Source organism: Canis aureus, chromosome 10, assembly GCF_053574225.1.
Source record: "Canis aureus isolate CA01 chromosome 10, VMU_Caureus_v.1.0, whole genome shotgun sequence".
In the NCBI taxonomy this organism is placed as follows: domain Eukaryota; kingdom Metazoa; phylum Chordata; class Mammalia; order Carnivora; family Canidae; genus Canis; species Canis aureus.
In genome coordinates, this window is record NC_135620.1 from 17,288,255 (window position 1) to 17,311,391 (window position 23,137).

The window sequence follows — 23,137 nt, forward strand, 5'->3', positions numbered from 1 at the left end:
AGGATATTAGAAAACATTTCAATACATTGAAAATATTTTTAGTAAAAAAAAAAAAAAGAAAGAAAGAAAGAAAGAAAATACTTTTAGTAATACCTGAAAATGGCTACTTTTATCATCTTAACACTGAGTAAGAAAGGGAGTTCTTACCAAAGGCACACGTTCCCACAGATCATTGCGATGGCATTGTTCCAGCCATACACAGCCACAGGGAAGTTGAACGCAGTGATGATGCCAACCAGGCCCACAGGATTCCACTGCTCAATGAGCGCATGGCCAGGTCCTGAGGACAGGGGAAGGTATGGAACGTGCTTAAACAAGTATCTTAATGCATTTGATGGTAATCATTACAGTCTGACATCATTCATTTTGAGAACAAAGGTGCATCAGGCTAAGTGGGAATCCAGATGTCTTGCATTGGATCATTTTACACAGCTGCTGGATAGTGGTGTATTAATTAGTATACAATGAAGCTGTTATTACTATACTAGGTTATACACTGTCCTGATACCATCACACCTCTGATCCTGCTTGTGATCAGGGCAGCATCAGCACCATCTGGGAGACAAGGAAACTTCAAAGAGGTGAGGAGAGGTGCCCTGGATGATGTGACTGCAAAGGGCACAACACAGGACCTGTGACACCTGTTCTTTTACAATGCCTGTAAAGCCCTTGGCCAACTTCTCCAAAGTGAAGCCAAGATGGCTCATGTGAAAGAAAAAAAGAACAGCTCTAAGAATTACATGTATGTTAAATGAACTGCACAAGACTTTATATTTATATTGGAAAATGAGAAATACAAAGAAAAATATGTAACTTATATATAAATTTTAAATGTAACGTCACCCACCATCCTACAGGGGTGTATTTTAATTGAAGGCAGCTGGAGCAAGGAAGGTGACCACTCAAACTGAGTTAAAACCACAGACCAGAGCAGCCCGGGTGGCTTAGCAGTTTAGCACCACCTTCAGTCCAGGGCGTGATCCTAGAGACCCAGGATCGAGTCCCACGTCAGCCTCCCTGCATGGAGCCTGCTTCTCCCTCTGTCTGTGTCTCTGCCTATCTCTCTCTCTCTCTGCATCTCTATGAATAAATAAACAAAATCTTAAAAAAAAAAAGAATAAATAAATAAAATATTAAAAAAAAGAAAAACCATAGACCACCTGGGAAGGTGGAGCTCCCAGGTGTCCATCTGTCTGTCCACACTCAGGCTGTGGGGACAGGGAACCCATCGGGAGCTACCCCCATTCCCAGGCCCCTGGAGATGATGTGCTGACACAGCCTCTTCCTGGCAGGCCTGCCTCCTCCTCTCCTGCCCTCCCCTTGTTGTCCTCCCCAGGGTGGCCAGCGCAGTTCAATGACCTCTGTCCCTGGCTTACCACTCTGTGGACTCTGTGGTGTCTGGATCGCTACTGGATCACTACTGTGATGCCCTCAGGACAAAGTCTGAGTTCCTTGCCAGGGCTCCATTTTCACCTTGTGTCTCCCCTCTGCCCTCAAGCTATGCTAAAGCAAGGCAGTTGCCTAAATAAGCGGTGTTTTCCCACCTTAAATCACACAAGCTTCTTCTCGGTGACCAAGCACCTCACCCTCTCCTTCCTTAAGGCCTGACCTTGGATTACTGTCTCCTAGGGGTGTCTCCTGACTGCTTCACAAGGCTGGCTCAGGGTCACCACCCTGCCCTGTGCCCCAAGTACTTACCATACTGTTACTATTGTCCTATTACATGTCTCTCACTTCCCTCCCACACTAAAACATAATGAATCTTTAAGCTTATAAATTCCTTCAGGACAGCCACCTGGATGACTCAGTGGTTGAGCATCTACCTCTGGCTCAGGTCGTGATCCCGGCATCCTGGGATCGAGTCCCACATTGGGCTCCCTCCAAGGAGCCTGCTTCTCCCTCTGCCTATGTCTCTGCCTCTCTCTGTGCCTCTCATGAATAAATAAATAAAATCTTTTAAAAAAAAATTATCTCCCTCTCCCATCTCCCCACCCCACTCGTATGTATGCTTGTGCTCTCTCAATGAATGAATGAATCAATCTATCAATTAATTAATTCTTTCAGGATGGGGAAAATTCCTTACTGATCAAGTACCACCTACTAGTTCTCCTGGCATCTGGTACACAGTAAGCATTTATTATATTAATGAAATCAAAGTTATCCACAAAGGCTCTGCATAAACGAATAACCTACTCTTCTAAAGAATGTGCAAGCAACTGAGACAGATTTTAATTGGTGAGGCAGACATCACAATAGGTGTAATCAAAGAAGTTCCTTGTATGCACACGTACACTTCACCAAACTGGCAATTTACTTTTTTAACTAGAAAAGCCTATTGAAAATGATCAGTAACATAAAAATAATCTTGAATAATAGGAATCACTATTACATACCTAATTAAGGACATTAACTGTAGTTTAAAAAACAAAAAATCCCAATTCTTTCCTAAAGTAAATGTGCCAAATATGCCCTCCCCCCAAAAAAAAACAACCCCAAAAACAAAAACAAAAAAACAAAACAAAAACAAAAACAAAAAACACAGAACGCCTGGGTGGCTCAGCGACTGAGCGTTTGCCTTTGGCCCAGGGCATGATCCTGGGATCCGGGATTGAGTCCCGCATCAGGCTCCCTGCATGGAGCCCGTTTCTCCCCCTGTCTCTGCCTCTCTCTCTCTCTCTCATGAATAAAATTTTATTATTTTATTTTTATTTATTTTTATTTATTATTTTATTTATTTATTTTTATTTTTAAAATTTAAATATTTTTATTTTTAATTATTTATTTTAATTTATTTATTTTTATATTATTATTTATTTTATTAATTTATTTTATTTATTTATTATAAAATTTTATTATTTGGGATCCCTGGGTGGCGCAGCGGTTTGGCGCCTGCCTTTGGCCCAGGGCGCGATCCTGGAGACCCGGGATCGAATCCCACGTCGGGCTCCCGGTGCATGGAGCCTGCTTCTCCCTCTGCCTGTGTCTCTGCCTCTCTCTCTCTCTCTGTGTGACTATCATAAATAAAAAAAATAAAATAAAATAAAATTTTATTATTTTATTAAAATTTTATTTCTCATGAAATAAAAATTGTTTAAAAAAAAACGGAAAAATGTGATCTTTAAAAAAAAAATTATTCCTTTTCCTGGTTATAAATGTAACAGAATCCCAATCATGGAAGTTTTAGAAAATAGAGAAAAATAGATTAATAACCATCAATAATTCTGCCACATACAGACAACCACTATTACTGCTTTGGCTGACTTCCACTACTTGGTACTTTTTTTTTTTTAAGATTTTATTTATTTATTCATAGACACAGAGAGAGAGAGGCAGAGACCCAGACAGAGGGAGAAGCAGGCTCCATGCTGGGAGCCCGATGTGGGACTCGATCCCGGGTCTCCAGGATCATACCCCAGGCTGCAGGCGGCGCCAAACCGCTGCGCCACCGGGGCTGCCCTACTTGGTACTTTCTATGCAGGCATTCAGTCACCTATTTTGCTCCATTAACACTACAAACATTACAAATCATATAAACCTGTATCCTCACTTTTGAAACCTCTGCTAAGTACAAAGTCAGCCCTTGCAACATTAAGTAACAGCAAAAAAAATTGGAAATACCCTACATATTTATCACTTGGGAACTGGCTAAAAAAATTAGTGTCCTGGGGCACTTGCGTGGCTCAGTGGTTGAGTGTCTGTCTGCCTTAGACTCAGGTCGTGATCCCAGAGTCCTGGGATGGAGTTCTGCATCAGGCTCCCTGCAGGGAGCCCGCTTCTCCCTCTGCTTAGGTCTCTGCCTCTCTGTGTCTCTCATGAATAAATAAAATCTAAAAAAAAAAAAAAAAAAAAATAGTGTCCTGACACCCAAAGGCAGCTATAAAAAAAAGATGAAGGAAGCCCCTTGCTGAAATAATAAGCGACAGTTTCTTTTTACACATTAAGTAAAAAGAACAGAACATTTAGCTTGCTAATGTTTGTGTTCCTAAAAGACATATTTGCCTGCACAAGACAAAAGTTCTAAAAAAATAAAGAAGAAACCAAGAAACATTCTCTACTTCCATGGGAATACTTAGGGAGTATCCAGGGAGGTAGGAAGGAAACCTTTTTTATCCTTTACCCCTTCATTCCTTTTCAATTTCGTGATACAAATTTATCACCTCTTAAAAACAAAAACATTAAAATAATTTAAAAGTAAATACAACTTTTCTGTAAGTGTGGGGTTAGGAGAAAGCAATTTTCCTAAGTATGAGTTTTAATATATGCTAATAGACTACCAAAATGAGCTTAACATTTGTCATATAAAGCATTTAGGTCATTTCAAATGTGTCCTATTGATACTACAAGGAATAGCTTTTTTTTCCCCTTTTGGTTAAATTATTATTTTTTTAAAGATTCCATCCATCCATTCATCAGAGACAGAGAGAGAGGGGCACAGACATAGGCAGAGGGGGAAGCAGGCTCCTCGAGGGAAGCCTGATGTGGGATTCGATCCCGGGACTCCAGGACCACGCCCTGAGCGGAAGGCAGAGACACTCCTCTGCTGAGCCACCCAGGGGTGCCAAGGAACAGCTTTACATATAAACCTTTTTCACATTTCAAGAGTATTTACTTGAATTAGATTCTTGAAATTGGTATTAAACATTTCTGGCCCTTTGGATTTATTTTCTGATTGTTATCCTGATGGATTGGTGATACACATTACCAAAAAAGTTCACATAAAAGAGTGGCTATCTCACCAATGGACTTGACAAAACAGAGTTTTATTGTTATTTCTTAAATAAATTATTTATTTTTTAAAAGGTTTTATTTGTTTATTTGAGAGAATCAGAGAGAGAGAGAGCACGAACAGGGTGAGAAGCAGACTCCCAAAAAAAAAAAGAAGCAGACTCCCCACTGAGCAGAACCTGATGTAGGACTCAATCCCAGGACTCTGAGATCATGACCTGAGTCAAAGGCAGACACTTAACCGACTCAGCCACCCAGGCATCCCCTGGAGTATTATCTTTAAAAATAGAAAAATTTGGGACACCTGGGTGGCTCAGTGGTTGAGTGTCTGCCTTCGGCTCAGGGCGTGATCCTGGAGTCCCAGGATCGAATCCCACATCGGCCTCCCTGCATGGAGCCTGCTTTTCCCTCTGCCTATGTCTGCCTCTTCTCTCTCTAATGAATAAATAAATAAAATCTTTTAAAATAAATAAATAAAAATTAAAAATTAAAAATTAAATAAAAATAGAAAAATTTAAGAAGTACTTTGATCTAAAAAAAAAAAGTACTTTGATCTGACGTTTTTACCTATTTGAATTTATATTCGTTGGTACAGACATGAAAGACATTTTTGTATATTTACATGCTACATGCAGGTGCTCTTCTGCCAACTAATTCACAGCTACAGCATTTTTTTGAGCTCTAAGAGCACAAAATTCTTAGCTTAACTGACTTCATTGCTTACTTTCAGAAGGCAAGATGGGTCCCCCAATCATCCGCGATAAGCCAACAGCATAATCACAAACATCCACGTACTCTTGAACTTCTCCCACACCTTCCACTAAGATTTTCCCCATCTCCAAAGACACCTAAAAAAGCACAAAAAAAACAAGAAGCATTTTTGCAACGCAATTCATATTTTAAATACTAAGTTTATGGGGCAGGGTGGGGACCAAACAGTATTTCATGTTAATTTTGTGAAGGGGTAAATTTCAGAGAGTCTGTTATATTAATTTAAAAACCCAAGATTTAAAAAAATAAAAAATAAAAAAATAAAAAATAAAACCCAAGATTTGTCTTTACTTTTCCCTGTTCATCTTTCCTCTAAAGAGATGTTTTTTATAAATATTATGACTGTTCTCCTTAAGCATCACAATCTTACAATCTTAAACACAAATGCACAACAAGCCTTATTCCCCACTCAAGGGAACGTGTATTTACTATCGAAATACGTTACCAAATTTCCTAGTATTTGGATCTTCTCCCGCAAAGCATCCCCAATCTGCCTCACTACTTCTCCTCGCTTCGGAGCAGGAACCTAAGAAGAAAATGGAATCTCAATGTCTAATTCAAAGCGTAAACATGTCTGTAACACAACAGTAGACAATCGTGCTCTAAGAGAATTAAGTCCCAGCCCATCAGATGATTTTTTGATCACATCAAGACTGTGATTATAGCACGTCCCTAAAACCAATACCAGAGACCCAGGAAACATCATCCAGATGACAGGTTCTTGGAAAGCAAGGGTCTGTGCCAAAGACAGAGAGAAATTCAGAGAATGAACACAATCTTTGCAAGGACTCTAGAAAAAGCTTAAGATACCTTAAATATCTGTAAACCTTTAAGACTTCCAGTGATGTTTTCTTATGTGTCAAAATGACTGCATGCCCAAATACTAGTCAGCTGATGAAATGGCATTCCATAAGCCATTCAAATTAGGATTTTTTTTTTTCAAATTATGATTTACTCACTATTTTCTGAGCACCTAGTATGTAACAGGAATAATGCCAGGCACCTGGGCTAAAATAAGGGAAGCATTCATGGAGCTAATAATCTTACTGAATCTTATTCTAAGCGCAATGGGAAGTCTTTAATGGTTTTCAAGGGGAAAATTATTTGCTTTACCTTCCCTCCCCAAAAAAACCTTTTTTAATTAAGTAAGCTTTATGCCAACAAAGTGGGGCTTGAACTCAAGACCCCAAGATCAAGAGTCACATACTCTCCTGAGCGAGCCATGCAGGTGCCCCGCTTTGCCTTTTTAAGATCGCTGTTAGGGGGTACCTGGGTGGCTCAGTGGGTTGATTATCTGAGTCTGACTCCTTTTTTTTTTTTTTTTTTTAAGATTTTATTTATTCATTCGTTAGAGACACACAGAGAGAGGCAGAGACATAGGCAGAGGGAGAAGCAGGCTCCCCCCGGAGAGCCTGATGCAGGACTTGATCCCAGGACTCTGGGATCACAACCTGAGCCAGAGGAAGATGCTCAACCATTGAGCCACCCAGGTGCCCCGGAGTCTCTCAATTCCCACTCAGGTCATGATCTCAGTGGGACTGAGCCCTAAGTCAGGCTCCACACTCAGCACAGAATCTGCTTGTCCCTCTCCCTCTGCTCCCCAACCCCTCTCTTTCTCTCTTTAAATAAAAATTTTAAAAAGAAAAAATCAATGTGGGATAGATGGAACAGATACAGGAGGGGAAAAGTAGAAGATCAATTAAGAACACACTCTAGTAGCCTAGGCCAAAGATTATACTAACTTGATAGTAAAACCGGGGGCAGCCTCGGTGGCTCAGCAGTTTAACGCCGCCTTCAGCCCAGGGCCTGATCCTGGAGACCTGGGATCAAGTCCCAGGTCAGGCTCCCTGCATGGAGCCTGCTTCTCTCTCTGCCTCTCTCTCCCCCCTCCCTCCCTCTCTCTCTCTCTGTATCTCCAATAAGTAAATAAAATCTTTAAAAACAAAAACAAAAACAAAAACATAAAACTGAAGCAAGGGAGACATAAAGTAGATCCAGGATTATTTAGGAAATAGAACGGACAGGACACACTAATGGAATAGGTGTGGGAAATGAGGGACGTAGAACCATGGATGATGCCCAGATCTCTGGCTTGAACAGCTAGGTAGATGGAAGTACAATTCCCCAGATGAAGAAGACTCAGAAGTATCAAAGGTTGGGACACTTGGGTGGCTCAGTCAGTTGAGTGCCTCTGACTCAGGTCATGGTTCCAGAATCCTGGGATCAATCCCTGCTGAGAGAGGAGTCGGCTTCTCCCTCTCCCTTTACTCCTCCCCCCCAGCTCGTGTTGGCTCACTCCAAATAAATAAATAAATCTCTAAAAAAAAAATAAGTGTCGGGTTTGTGAAGGTAAACAGTACAGGCTGGGCCACGTGAAGTTTGAGACATGATTCACATATGGAGACATGACTTCCTCAATGTGACCATCACTCCTTCCCTTCCCCCAGCTCTTCCCAATTAACTCTGGCTCTCCTTCAAAGGCACCTAAAAAGACCATTTCCCCCAGGCTGGCCCCAGTACTCCACTGGCTCCTCAGAGTGTGCTATCAAAGCTCTGCTCCAGGGTGGCTTCCCAGAGCCTGACCCAGAACTCAGGGCTCATCCTCACTCTCTTCTTTCCAAATAGATGGTGTTGTGATAGAGCTTTTCTGGAAAGTAACCCGGCATACTGTAACATTTAACCCATTCCTTCTCTTTGACTAGGTAATTCCATTTCTGAATATCAAGCAAATACCTACATCACAGACATACAGGTACAACACTTACTGCAGTGCTGTTTCTGGTGGAGAAAAACAAACCATCTTTATGTCTATCAACACAGGACTGGTTAATTACACGAAAGCTGTAAGACGGGGTTATTTACGCTCTACAAGGTAGACTTACAAGCAAAAACTTTCCAGAGTTGTAACAGAAAATAGCAAAATACGCATACAATAACTAAATTTTTGCTTATGTTTGAAGAAATACACAAGATGTTAAGAATGGTCATTTCTGGGGAATGGGATTTTTTTGGGTGGTGGGATGGAATTATAAGACTTTCGTTCCTCACATTTAATAAGTCTACAATATTTGCCATTTTTACAATACATGCATTCTTTTGAAAATATCAAAAACTGATTGTTACACGAATCAGCACAGATCCTATACATTTCCTAAGCATGGAATGAGTTTACCACTGTTCCAAATGAATTTAGCCCACAGGTTTGTTAAGTTTAGCAAACTGGTTAATTTCAACTCAGAATGTCCAATACACATAGCCCTTTACATCATATCCTTGTATATATTATTCAGTCTCTAACCAGTAATTATTGCACACTTCCTATAGTGCCAGATATTCTGTTCTTCCCCAGGGATACTAGAGAAGACAACTACAATTCAAGCCCACCAGAACCAACACTCCAGGAGTGGTGAAGACAAGAAATAGGTGATTTCAGTCTCATGTGCTAAGTGCCAGGCTGGAGAAGCCAGACTGTATAAGGGGAGCAGCTAGCCGTGTTAATTTAGTATTACTTGGGGTTAAGCAAGTAGGGAGGAAGGAGGCTTTCTGAAGAAGTTTAAAATTGAGACTGAAGACCTCAAGTATGATTGGTGTTTGCCAGGTAAAGAGGTAGAGAAGGTAGACAGAAATTATGGGCAACAGGACAGAGAATGTGCAAAGGCCAAAAAACAAAAGAGAATATGGGGACTTTGAAAAATTTAAAGGGGTTAAAAGAGGCAGGGGAGAAAATCTGGGGTCACAGTGCAAAGGACCCTATAAAGAATCCTCCAAAAAATAGTGTGGAGGGCGCCTGAGTGGCTCAGGTGTCCTGGGATCAAGTCCCGCATCGGGCTCCCTGCTCCAGTGCAGAACCTGCTTCTCCCTCTCTCTCTACTGCTCCCCCTGCTTGTGCTCTCTCTGTCAAATAAATAAATAAATAAATAAATAAATAAATAAATAAATATCTTAAAAAAAATAGTGGGAAAATCACTAGAGGGTATTAAATGGTAGGGGGAAAATCACAGTGCATTGTAAAATACCACTCCAGGGGCACCTGGCTGGCTCAGTCTACACAGCATGCAACTCTTGATCTTGGGGTTAGAGCTCACTTAAAACAATTGTATTAAAAAAACAAAAAAACAAAAAAAACCTCCAGGTGTGGTCTGGGAAATAGAACAGAGTGAGACAAGATTCACATAGGAAGACCATTAGGCAAGAAAAAGATGGTGACTTGTCTCAATTACAGAAATAGCAACAGAGATAACTGCAATTTAAAATATTCAAGACTGGGCAGCCCGGATGGCTCAGCGGTTTAGCGCCGCCTTCCGCCCAGGGTGGGATCCTGGAGACCCGGGATCAAGTCCCACGTCTGGCTCCCTGCATGGAGCCTGCTTCTCCCTCTGCCTGTGTCTCTGCCTCTCTCTCTCATTCTGTCCCTCACGGATAAATAAATAAAACCTTTAAAAAAAATAAAAAATAAAAAAAATAAAATAAAATAAGATATTCAAGACTTGGTAACTGACAATTGGTAATTGACAGATCCTCAACCCTGGGTATATAGCAAAATCATCACCCATGAAACCTTTGAGCTGGATTCCATCCAAGACCATTCAAATGTGGCCTCTTCATTTTTGTTCTAGCCTCCCAATGATGGGATAGAGTAGCAAGAATTGAGAAAGCAGGATTGGGTCTGGGGAGAGGGAAATGGGGGCAGAGTGGGCAACATGATAACCCATCTCCCAGGTGAGCTTGACTGATCTCAACACGACAGGCCATTTGTAACCTCATGTCCTCCTGAGGTGGACAACAGGAGACCTCATCCCTGCACACTGTATCTGTGAAGTCATACTTAAAACGAGCATCCCCAACAGCCACAAGAAGGAATTATCAGCACTGAGGGAATTATTAGCTGAGCTTTTGGGGTAATAATACAAGGAAACCTGTGTTAAACTGCTACCATGTTAAATATTTTTAAAAATTTATTCATGAAAGACAAAGGCAGAGACCTAGGCAGAGGGAAAAGCAGGCTCCCTGACGGAAGCCCAATGTAGGACTTGATCCCAGGACCCCGGGATCATGACCTGAGCCAAAGGCAGACGCTCAACCACTGAGCCACCCAGGTGCCATTAGATGGATGGCTCTTATTTATTCTGGGTTCATGTGCTACCTCCTCAGAGATTCCTTCCCTGATCACCAAAGAGCTACCATATATTATAGAGCTTCCATGTAAATGTTATTCCTTTATTCGGTTAGAGATGGTGCCTGTCATCACTCTAGCTCTTCCTCCCCAGGGATGGACAGGGGGAAAATGAAGACACACAGCGGATGCAAAGGAGCATAAACAGGTGGCATTCTGGGCTGAAACCAGTTCCTGAGAGAGAGCAGCAGAGACAGTAATCCCGACCAGGTTCTCTGTGCTCAGGTTTAGTTAGAAGAAAGAAATCAGCTATATATTTTTCACATAGGAAGCTTCCTATATTTTTATACTTTTTCCTTAAAGAAAAATGTCCCACCCACCCCCCAAAAAAATGTTCCCTTTGAAAAATTTCAGGCCTCACGCAAAAGAAGTCAATGAAACGATGGTTTGTCCTAACACAGGTGAGGCCAGCCAAAACTATCAAGGGGAAGCAGAAGAAGCCCCACTTGAGTTAAGGACCCAGGAGGGTTAAGAGTGTAGACCAGGAGGGGATGAGCTTTGCTCTCTCCTTGTGTGAGGCACCAGCAGCCTCTAAGTGACTGCCCCGTTGGCAGGAGCCCCAGATGCAGTTAGGAAAGGCTCTGCCGCTACCCTCAACTTTGAACTCAATTGCTTAACTCAAATTCTAACAAGTGGGATCCCCAACCATCACCCAGGACAACAACCTGCTCCCACTTAGCAATATCACTCTACTGGGAGATCTGAGCAGTCTGGGAAGTAGAAGCAAGCATGTTAGGTGCAGGGGCGGGCACTGTTCACTGAGAGAGGATGGCCATGTGAAATCCTAAACATGAAAATAGCAGTAACAAGAAGAGTACTGCACACTATTAAGGAAAGGTATCAGTGTCAGCTGCCAGCCCCTAGGGCACAGCCAAGACTGATTGATTATCTTATTTATTCATGAGAGACACAGGGAGGCAGAGACACAGACAGAGGGAGCAGCAGGATCCCTGCAGGGCAAGACAAGACTGATTTAAAAGCCAGTTAAAAAAAAAAAAAAAAGCCAGTTTAGGGGGATCCTTGGATGGCTCAGCGGTTTACCATCTGCCTTCAGCCCAGGGCACTGATCCTGGAGTCCCGAGATCCAGACCCACATCAGGCTCCCTGCATGAAGCCTGCTTCTTCCTCTGTGTCTCTGCCTCTCTGTGTGTGTGTCTCTCATGAATAAATAAATAAAATCTTAAAAAAAAAAAAAAAAAAAGCCAGTTTAGGAGTTTAGGAAAGACCTCGAATCACACACACCTGGGTAAATGCACACACATACATGCCTCTTTCTTTTTTTTTTTTTTTTATTCATGAGACACACAGAGAGAAAGAGGCAGAGACACAGTCAGAGGGAGAAGCAGGCTCCCTGCGGGGAGCCCGACATGGGACTTGATCCTGGGACTCCAAGATCATGCCCTGGGCCAAAGGCAGGCGCCAAACCGCTGAGCCACCCAGGCATCCCCACATACATGTTTCTAATCACGTTTCACTGGCATTCAAAACCCTATATGCAAACAGTGAATCCTAATGCAAATTATGGGCTTTAGTTAATAATAGTTGATCAGCATTGGCTCTCCAATTGTAAGCAATGTAGGGCACCAAAGTAAGACGGTGGTTAAGGAAACGTGCAAAGTGTGATAAGAAGGACGGGATTCCCTGTTTTCCACTCATCTCTCTGCTGAAAGGACTCAGACTAAGCCAGAACGTGCCACTTGGGCATAAGGATCATTCTGAGCTGAAGGCAACCGAGGCCCAACAGACTCAGGAAAAACTTTTTACCTCTCCCTTACTGCCTGAAAGAAGGGGATCTGTGCCAAGAAGCGAGTTCTTACCAGAGATCGCTTTTATAAGGACGACCTACTGGCATGGCAGGGAACACATTTGTGTACCAAACATTTGCTCCTCTCACCTTCCTGTGAACTGCCTTCCTCTCCAAGAAGCCCCAGAGCTCTGTATGCATACAGGCTTAGATGTCTGGCTGCCCTTGGGTCTTGGATCTTTCCTCACTGCCACTCTTCCGCGCCCCACATGAGAAATTCAAATGTTTTTCTCCTGTTCATCTGTTTTATGTCAATTATTAAACCAGCCACAGAACTCGGAAGTGAAAAGCAAAAATTTTTTCCTCTCCTATAAACCTGAAACTACTCTAGAAAAAATTAAGTCTAATTTTTTTGTGAATAGCTTATATATTGGAGAACAATTTTAAAATTACGCAACTTGGGATCCCTGGGTGGCGCAGCGGTTTGGCGCCTGCCTTTGGCCCAGGGCGCGATCCTGGAGACCCAGGATGTTGGGGGGGGGGGGAAGGAGGGAAATGCGGGCTCCCCCATTTCTTCCCTCTCTTCTCTTCCCGATGCATGGAGCCTGCTTCTCCCTCTGCCTATGTCTCTGCCTCTCTCTCTATCATAAATAAATAAAAATTTTAAAAAAATAATAAATAAAATAAAATCACGCAACTTTAGGCTGGTAGGCAATGCCACGATGGGTGTCAAAATTTTACACATGCCACGTATAATAACCACAACTATAAAACACAAAAGACTGGAAGGAAATGCACAAACTCCAACTCTAATAACCATTCTCTATAAAAGAAGATGAGGTAAGGGGATCCAATGTGATTATATTAGTGTCTCATCCAATTCTTATTAAAGAATATACATTACTCTTGGGTGGCTCAGCGTTTTAGTGCCTGCCTTCGGCCCAGGGCATGATCGTGGAGTCCTGGGATCGAGTCCCACATCAGGCTCCCTGCATGGAGCCTGCTTCTCCCTCTGCCTGTGTGTCTCTCTCTCTCTGTCTCTGTCTCTCTCTGTGTCTCTCATGAATAAATAAATATTTTTTAAAAAAGAGTATATATTAATCTTTCTTAAAGATTTTATTTGAGAGAGAGTGAGAGAGAGAGCGCGCATGAGCAGGCGGGAGGGGCAGAGGGAGAAGTAGGTTCACCGCTGAGCAGGGATTCCCAATGCCTAGGACCCTGAGATCATGACATGAGCCAAAGGCAGACACTTAACCAACTGAGCTACCCAGGCACCCTGTGTTAATTTTTTTTAAGGTTTTATATATTTATTTGAGAGAGTGCATGATGGGGTGGTGGGAGAAACAGAGGAAGCAGCAGATCCCTGCTAAGCAGGGAGCCAACCCCGAGATCATGACCTGAGATCACAACCCGAGCAGAAGGTAGCCACTTAACTGAGGGAGCCACCCAGGTACCCCAAATATGTATTACTTTTAGGATCAAAAAGAAAACAAAAATTATTTTGCAAACAATAAATGACACTGCTTTGGACACTTTTCTCTACGTAGAGTTAACTTTACTTATTATACCATATACTTTTGGAAGTGGTGTTTTAACACTCAAGGATATTTTCCATTGTGCATAATGGAACCCTACACCAACAATCAGGCTTAAAGTACAGGAAAGATGTTCCTCCTGCTTTGCACAGAGGCGGTCCCTCAGCTGACAACTAAGGTACATTCAACTCAGGGCTCTCTGGGAGAGCCTGCCTCTGTCCAAGTCACCCTAGCATTCTTTGATTCAGAAAAAAACACTGACTCAGCAGTCTGGAAACCAGTAACACGTGGTTCTGTAGCCCTGGTAAGATGTCTGCAAAGGCCAGGTTCTGCAGCTAGCAATTCCAGGATTAATTCATTTAATGCTCACCATAACCCCAGGAGGCAGGCAGGCCATCTCCTCTATTTACAAGACAGAGCACACAGAAGGGAAGTAATTTACCCAAGGGTAGAGCTGGGTTAAATAGTCCAGGATGTTCCTCTAGCCTCAGGCCTATAATCTTCAGTGATAGAATAGAATATTCAGAGTGGGGGAGGGAAGGAGGGAAATGCGGGCTACTCCATTTCTTCCCTCTCTTCTCTTCCAGAGCCTGGCCCTCACCTAGTGACAGCTCCCTGTGGCCCAGTTCAGCTCCAGTCACAGCTCCTATAGAGGATCACATTACCCCAGGTGGAGACAGAAGAAGGAGGCACCACCCACTCTAACGCCAGATCAGACTGCAGGAACTCAAGCCCCTGCCCTTTGTTTTTTTTTTTTTTTTTTTTTTTTAAGCCCCTGCCCTTTGAACTAGGGCTATCCACCTACTGCTGAGATGCTCCCACCCCTCACCCCTGCATACAGTTGGCTAGAAGGAGACGGGAGAAGCAGCAAAATGGGGTTTCTAGCATACACAGTCCTTTCTTTTAGTCCAATTAGAAACTTACTTCAACTAGAAAATAGTGTTCAGAGCTGAGGTTTATGCTTCTTCAGTAAAGACTTTTAATCCACTTAAAATCTCCCATTAATTGAAAGCCAAATATGGAAAAGGCACTATCCTAGGGCTACGGCTCAGAGATTATCATAGCTCCCAAGCACTCCCCTTGCAGGGAGCACTGACTGCTCTAGTAAAATTTTTCTCTATCTCCCTTGCAATTACCATAGGTCATCATGCCGTGACCTTCGCACTCACCTCTGCCCAGACTTTCCAGGCTTCCCTGGCTTTCTTCACTGTTTCTTCATAGTCAGCCACACTGGCCTAAAGTAGGAATTAGACCGGAGACAATGAAAAATAAAGGGAAGGGATGATCCCCTCTGAGAACAAACGAGATTTGTGGAAAAGAATCGGAGTATCTCTAGGTGACCCTCGGATTCGTAGTTTCTAGAATGATTTTCACAGCCTATGCCTTCATAGACTGTGAACTCGGTAAGACAGCTTAGAATCCAGCTGTGCTTCTTAAACATTGCTTCTAGAAGCAAGCTCCATCAGCCTCATCTGGGGACAATACCTGAGATGTTAGAAAATCAGAACCCTGGGCTCCAACCCAGACTTCAGAGGTTAGAATCTTCTTTCAAAAACAGGTGATATGGCCTTAAATGGAGCCCCCTTCCCAATGACTTTTCTGTCACCTTTTTTAGAGCACCCAAACCCAAAGACTGGGCAGTCTCCGAGACATTCTTAAATGTCACATGAAAACGAAATACTTTATTCTTGGACTGTGAGACTCCATACTGCTTTTCATCACTGGCACAAGTGGGCAGTTTGTATTAACAAAACAAAAAAACTTACCTGTCGGACTCTTGCTATCGGTTCATTGTTAGCCGGACAATAGGTCGTGATAACCTTCAAACAAAAAGAAAATGCCAGTCTATAGAAAATGTAATCCCTTCCAAACAGGGGGAACAGACCAAAAAACAGGGGACGGTAAAGGAGGAAGAAAAAAAAAAACTTAAGATACCATATCAAAACTTGGAATTTTTACATTAGCTTCTATTACAAATAGGTCACTTAGAGAGTGGTCTTTCATTTCTGACCTAAACATTCAGAACCACTTTTTGCAAAACCCAGTCTTGCCATCTAAATATGGGGTGTGGGAGCAAAAGTCTAATTAATATAACCCATTACGTCGCCTCTTTCTCCATTCATAAGAGACTAAACTGAAGAGTGTCACTTAGTCTTCTCTTACTCTGTCCTAGTCAGAAGGTGAAGAAGAGTGGACAACTCTGTATCTCGACACAAGCTGCAGAGATTAGAAAGGAAAAAAATCAAGGCGTCGCTAAAAAATTTTCAGGAGGAAGTATTTTATCCAGGACCCTAATGATAAAATGCCACAGGAAAAACAGGATCAAACTGCCAACAGAAGGGGAGGGTAATTTGGAGAATAACTGCAAACACCTACATCTCCTACAGTCAGCAATAACCTGGAGGAACAAGTGTTTCCTCTAACAAGGCAAGTTCGGTGTATGCAACAAACTTTGTGGCATGTTATGTAACATTTTCTTTTTCTTTTTGTATGTAACATCCTCTTATAAAAGCTTTCTGATTCATGCAGCTCCCCCCAAAACCTTACCTTTCCATCCTATTCCCTAATAAAACGTTGCACTGAGCTTTCTCTGCGTGCCAGTCACGCTGTCTGGCTCTGGAAATAAACGCTGAAAATCCTGTCCTCAAGGAAGCTCAGAGCCCAACAGATTTAACCGGATGTCAGCAAGTCCCGGCTTGCGAACTCCAACAACAGCAAAGACAGTATAAAACTAGGAACATTACCTGACATCAGAGGAGCCGGAGTCAAGCACAAAACCGAGGTAATTTCCCGAGGCTAAGCCTGCAGCCTGCCTCCCTACCCACCGCACCACGCCGCCGTAAGGCTGTAAGCGCGTGCGGGAAGTTCAAGCCCCACCAGCTCCAAAACGGCGCTGATTGTCCAGAACACACAAAGACCTAACAATCTGAGCCTATTTTGCAAGGCCCCCTTCACATGCGCACGTCTACTCCGGGGCTTCAGACCTGCCCACCCGGTAGCACGGTCCCAGCAGCGGGAGGGGGCCGGGCAGCGCCCGCGCGGCCTCCGGGGGCGCACGGAGCCCGCACGGATTTCCAGGGCGCCCGCATACCTCTCCGCGGCCTCCCCAGCTGCCATTATACACGCCCTCGTTTTCCTCGCGGAGCCCCAGCTCCTTCAGCCAAGCATACTGGGCCTGATTGATGAGCAGAGTGGACATGAAGGCAGCGGGTCTGTGGCGAGGGCCCGAGAGCTTGCCTCCGCTTGCAACGCGCACACACAGCTGGCGGGGAACGCGCCACATACCGGGCCCGGGGCACGCGCGGCGCGCCCGCGCCCCGGGAGCTGCAGAAATAGCGCCCCGCCCCCCGTCCGGGAGAGCCCATTGGGCAGGCCGGGCCCCGCCCCCGGGCACGCCCCCCGGGACTCCCCCGTCCGGCCCGCCCGCGCCCGGGTCTTCCGGGGACGCGCCGAGCTCGCCCTCGCCGGGGGCCGGGCGCGTGCGGCTGGGAGCGCGGGGAGGGCCGCCGCCGCGTGCTGAAGGCCGCCGCCAACCGCGGCTCCAGCTGGAAGCTCTTTGCGGCCCAACATCGCCTCTGAAGTACCCAGGCTCAGAGCAGGGTCCCGGGCGGCCTCGCGCAAGGAGTCACTTTTTTTTTTTTTTTAATTTTTTTTATTTATGATAGTCACACACACAGAGAGAGAGGCAGAGACACAGGCAGAGGGAGAGGGAGAAGCAGGCTCCATGCACCGGGAGCCCGACGTGGGATTCGATCCCGGGTCTCCAGGATCGCGCCCTGGGCCAAAGGCAGGCGCCCTGGGCCAAAGGCAGGCGCCAAACCGCGGCGCCACCCAGGGATCCCAGGAGTCACTTTTCCGTCGCTCCATCGCGTTAGACACACATTCTGATTCGGTGGCTCCGGCCTGGCGTCTGAGAATGGCCCTTTACAACCAGCTCCCAAGTGATGATGACGCGGCTTAACAAGGAGTAGCCAAAGGCCGCTTCCTGGTGGCGGGGGGCGGGGGGGGGGGCAGGGGGGATAGGGTTGTTTTCAGGGCTTTGTTAAGTTACGATTTCGAGGAGATGCCCGGGTGGCTCAGCGGTTGAGCGGCGGCCTTTGGCCCAGGGCACGGTCCCGGGATCCAGCCCCGCATCAGGTTCCTTGCAGGGCGCCTGCTTCTCCCTCCGCCTGTGTCTCTGCCTCTCTCTCTCTCTCTCTCTGTGTCTCTCATGAATAAATAAATAAAATCTTTTTAAAGAATTACAATTTTGAGTTTTCTAATTAATGAAAAATGTTAAATGATGATACTTCCTTCTAAATTTCCTGCCAGAGTATATTCTTGCTTTTGAAGAATAAATACAGTCTTGATCAATTCCCTTCATTTTCCATGTCTTTGACATTTCCTGCCATAGCATTTTCACTCCCTCCCCCCTCACCACCGCCACCAGGCGTAACCATCCCGTCTTCCATCCTGTTCCACGGTAACTAGGCCCTACACTATATAAGGGAAATATTAACATCACTAGCAGAATGATTTGGACGGAAGTTAAAAAATATATATGCACTCTCGGGGGCACCTGGGTGGTTGAGTTAAGTATCCTACTCTTGATTTCAGCTCAGGTCTTCAGCTCAGGGACCTGAAATCCCGCTCTGCCTTGGGCTCCCCTGCTCAGTATGAAGTCTTCTGACATTCTCTCCCTCTGCCCCTCTCCCTACTCTTTCTCTTCATCAAAATAAATAAATAAATAAGTAAATTATGTATATATACACACACACTCTTGCAGTGCCTGAGTGGCTCAGTCAGTTGAGCATCCAACTCTCCATTTTGCCTAAGTTCTCTGAGCCCTGAGATCTACCCCCATGTGGGGCTGCCCACTGTGTGTGTGTTGGGGGTGTGGATAGGGAGTCAGCTTTGATTTTCTCTCTCCCTCTGCCTCTCCCCACCATGTGCACAAGTGTGCGCTCTCTCCCTTTCTCTCAACTAAATAAATCTTTAAAAATATATATGTATACACACTCTTGGGACTCCTGGGTGGCACAGTTGGTTGAGCCTCAGACTCTTGGTTTTGGGATCCAGAACTGTGGGGCGGATCCCCATGTCTGGCTCTGCACATAGTGTGAGGTCTGCTTGAGACTCACTCTCCCTCTCCCTCTGCCTCTCCTCAGCCCCCTCAAATAAATAAATCTTCAAAAAAATACATATATACGCCACTTTCGAAGCAACTGAGTTCATAGGTCTCTCAGTGATTTCCAGCATACTTTCTGAAAATGTTTCTCCTGCTAGTGGCCTTCCACAATGCAGCCAGACATACTAAGTTACTTTGTCTATGCAAAGCCTGTTTTCTTCCCACTGTGTTTTTGCCCTTTGTTATTCTATCCACCTGTGAAACTCTTCCTTCCACCTCTGCATTCAAGTTAAAGCTTTATCTGTTCCATCTTTATGGCTCAAATGATTTAACAAATACTCTGGCATGTATCAAACACCTACCAGAAACTATAGTAAGTGCTGGACATACAGGAACGATGCTTTTGTTTATAAATATTAAATTTTCACCTGTTCATCTTTGCATAGCTCCACAATTACCAGCATTGTAGCAGGCTCATGTGACATGAATGAATGAATAAAAAACCTGTGAACACACCTTAGGAGCAGTACACATGGATACTTTGTCCAGCACTGGTAATCTATCAACAGCCCAGCTACTATCCTCATCTACTCCTAGGACTGAAGCACTAATTTCCTTTGTTCTAATTCTCGACAGTTTTTTTTTTTTTTTTTGTCCCCCTCAGACATTTAACTGAGAATTTAATTCTTCTCCCTTTCTGGCTGCTAGCAAGATTCCTTATACATGTATCTTAACACCACAGTCTTCTTTCTCCTCTTTTCCATTTAATTCAGAAGACATTTACAGATACACTGAATTTTAGAAGCAATGCATAGTGCTCTTGAGGAATGTTAGATTCTTTCTCTTCACTATGTCAACCAGAGAAGTTCAGGGCTGTCTCTCTAAACTAGTTCTAGGAAAATAGACATGAGTAATTGCCTACATTGAGTGGAGATTACATCTCACTCTTCTACCTCCGTTTTTCAAAACTGACTTAGCCCTGCCCAATAGGAGGTCAGGAAAAATTATAAGCAATGAATTTTGACAGGGCAGAGCAAGAAGAGATAGAATTAAATGATTCATGAGAGCACATTTCATATATGAAAGAGAATTGAATGAATCATACATAAAAGCGTATATAAAAACTGCAAAGCCCTATAGAAATGTACTCGGGGCACCTTGAAAGTATTCTGTATTAGAAGTGGCAGAGTCTGCAAATAGCCAATCTTGCTTCCAAATGGCTTATCAAAGGCACAGTAGCATGGTGATTAAAGCAAGGACTCTGGAGTCACAGCATTGTAACAAATGAATAGTGCTTATGATGTGATGTCCTCAGTGAACGCTAGAAGTCTTCATTCTTCAAAGATAGCCAGCCAGAAGGCAGAAGATGTGACCTGAACATGCATGCTTGCCCCAAGGCAGCAATAAATTAGAGAAATCACCACCACCCAGGATACATTTTCATTTTTGCAAATGCAAAACCTGATTTGTCAGAGCTTGGGTGAGTGACACTATTGCTCTGGGCAAACTCATTAATCAAGCTCACAAAGAAATGATGCCACAACTACAATGCTGGCATATCATTTAATAGGGAAAATTGTCTTCAGAAAGGACCAACAATTCACATCCTATAATCACTGTATTCTCTCCCAGGATACAAACTACCTATCTGGTTGTTTAATGAGCCCAGAATCAGAAGAGTTATTAATAAACAATATATGGTTCTAGCTTTTATTTTTTTTAATTTTCTTAGAAGATTTTATTTATTTGAGAGAGAGAGAGAGAAGGGACAGAGGGAGAGTAAGAATCCCAAACTGACTCCACACTGAGCACAGAACCCGCCTTCGGGCTTGAGCCCACAACCCTGAGATTCTGACCTGCGCTGAAACCAAGAGTTGGTTTCTCAACTAACTGAGCTACCAGAGAGCCTCCTATTCCAGCTTTTAATACCATCAGGCTAAGAGATAGTCTCCCAGTGTCTGAAATAAAAGATAGATTCAATGCAATCCCAATCAAACACCAGAATTAGCTAGCAGTTCTAAAGTTTAAATGGAAATGCAAAGGATCTAGAATAGCGAAAACAATTTTGGGGAAAAGGAACAAATTTACATTACCTTATTTTAACAATTATTATTATTTTTTTAAAGTAACTAGTTATTTTTTTAACAATTATTATACAATTGTACAATAATTATAAACCTAAGTAATTGGATAGTATCACATTGATATAAAGACATAAACATTAGAGTATAGAACCCAGAAATACTCTTACATGCATAGTCAATTTTCAATAAAGGTGTAAAAGAAATTCAGAGTAAAGTATGGTCTTTTTGATGAGGTTTTGTACCTATAATTCCATTTGCAGGAGGAGCGGCTGCCCCAGGCCTGTGAGGGGTCACTGATTATACCTGGGAGCCGGGAGGGGTTTGGGGATAGCACACTCTCTAAGGAATTTTGGAAGCAAGGTTTCCAGGACCTTTAGGGGGCTAGCTATTGTTGGGAAAAGGTCACTTATGACGGTCTAATAAAACCTGAGTCATGAAACCCTTCAGATGTCTATCAGTGGGCCATGCGCTTGGGGGATGATTGCCAACACATATCTTGGGGGTCTAGAGATAAGAGAAATTTTCTAAAGGAATTTTTTTTTTTTTTTTTTTTTTTTAAGGAATTTTTATATGTTAAAATAGGCTTACAGGCTCCTGAGAGTCAGGCTAAGATTGCCTTTTGCCCTTAGCAAAGTATGAACATCGAGGCAGTTGAGTCTGTAGAGGAATGTCACTCTCCCTGTTTCAAGGATTTGTCAATGTGCTTTGTCCTCAGCTACTCCTCTGTTCCCCCATCATTTTCAACAAAGGGTACTAGACTATTGGATAATCAAGCCCCTAAAAATGAACTTGACCTTCACTTCATATTATCTACAATAATGAACTGGAAATGGACCAAGGACCTAAAAGTAAGAACAAAACTCTAAAAGTTCTAGAGGAAAACAATGGAGAAATTCTTGAGGTTGGGGAGCTGTTCTCTGCATTTTGTAATATTTGGTTGCATCCAACGTAGTCAAATGTTAATTATACCATGAAATTTTACTCCTACCTCACACCACACATGATAAAGTCCAGGGGGATTGTAAGTCTATGTAGGAAAGATAAAACAATAAAGTTGTCTAAGAGTTAGGAGACCTGGAGTCTTTTAAATACTTGAGCTGTGTAATCTCTTTTCATTGTCAAAAAAGGACTGGACTAGGTCTTTTTTTTTTTTTTTTAAGATTTTATTTATTTATTCATGAGAGACACAGAGAGGAAGAGAGGCAGAGGGAGAAGCAGGCTCCATGCAGGGAGCCAGACATGGGACTCGATCCCAGGCCTCCAGGATCACACCCTGGTCTGAGGGCGGCGCTAAACCGCTGAGCCACCCGGGCTGCCCTGGATTAGGTCTTAGATCTTACACTCACATTTCAAAAATCTATATTCATTCATTTTTATGCAGTCTAGAAACTTTTCTTTTTAATTTTTATTTATTTATTATAGTCACAGAGAGAGAGAGAGAGGCAGAGACACAGGCAGAGGGAGAAGCAGGCTCCATGCACTGGGAGCCCGATGTGGGATTCGATCCCGGGTCTCCAGGATCGTGCCCTGGGCCAAAGGCAGGCGCCAAACCGCTGCACCACCCAGGGACCCCTGCAGTCTAGAAACTTATCACAAGAAAATAACAAAGCAAATTTGTAAAACAAAAACAAAAAAAAAAACAAACAAAACACGTGTTAACTGCAAAATTGGCTACACCCTAAATGGACACTATCAGAGACTAAATAAATGACGGTACGACTATGCAACTGAATGCGAGGTAGTCATAAAAAAGAAGCTAGATCTTTCTATTTTGGTACAGAAAGGTGTCCAGGATAAATAGTTTCTCTTTAAAGTTTTTCCAAAAAAATTTTTTTTAAAAATAAATACGCTCTACCTCCCCAAAGTGGGGTGGGAACTCACAATTCCAAGATCCAGTCTCATGCTCTATTGATTGAGCCAGCCAGGCACCTCTATTGCTTCTTAAAAAAAAAAAAAAAAGATTACAGAATAGTAAAAGGTACAAATAATACCCTTTAG

The 23,137-nt window shown here is 43.3% G+C and overlaps 1 protein-coding gene across 1 annotated transcript in view; it reads right to left on the reverse strand.

Moving 5' to 3' along the window:
* Positions 1 to 17,276, reverse strand: part of ALDH7A1 (aldehyde dehydrogenase 7 family member A1) — a 46,966-nt gene extending 29,690 nt beyond the window's left edge. Inside the window, exons 1-6 of the mRNA XM_077911474.1 lie at positions 17,040 to 17,276; positions 15,715 to 15,768; positions 15,118 to 15,183; positions 5,942 to 6,022; positions 5,450 to 5,573; positions 148 to 280 (exon numbers count right to left, since the gene is read on the reverse strand). Of these exons, the coding sequence (XP_077767600.1) occupies positions 148 to 280; positions 5,450 to 5,573; positions 5,942 to 6,022; positions 15,118 to 15,183; positions 15,715 to 15,768; positions 17,040 to 17,231 (650 nt within the window). The 5' untranslated portion in view covers positions 17,232 to 17,276. The remainder of the gene's footprint in view (positions 1 to 147; positions 281 to 5,449; positions 5,574 to 5,941; positions 6,023 to 15,117; positions 15,184 to 15,714; positions 15,769 to 17,039) is intronic.
* Between the last annotated feature and the right edge of the window lie 5,861 nt (positions 17,277 to 23,137).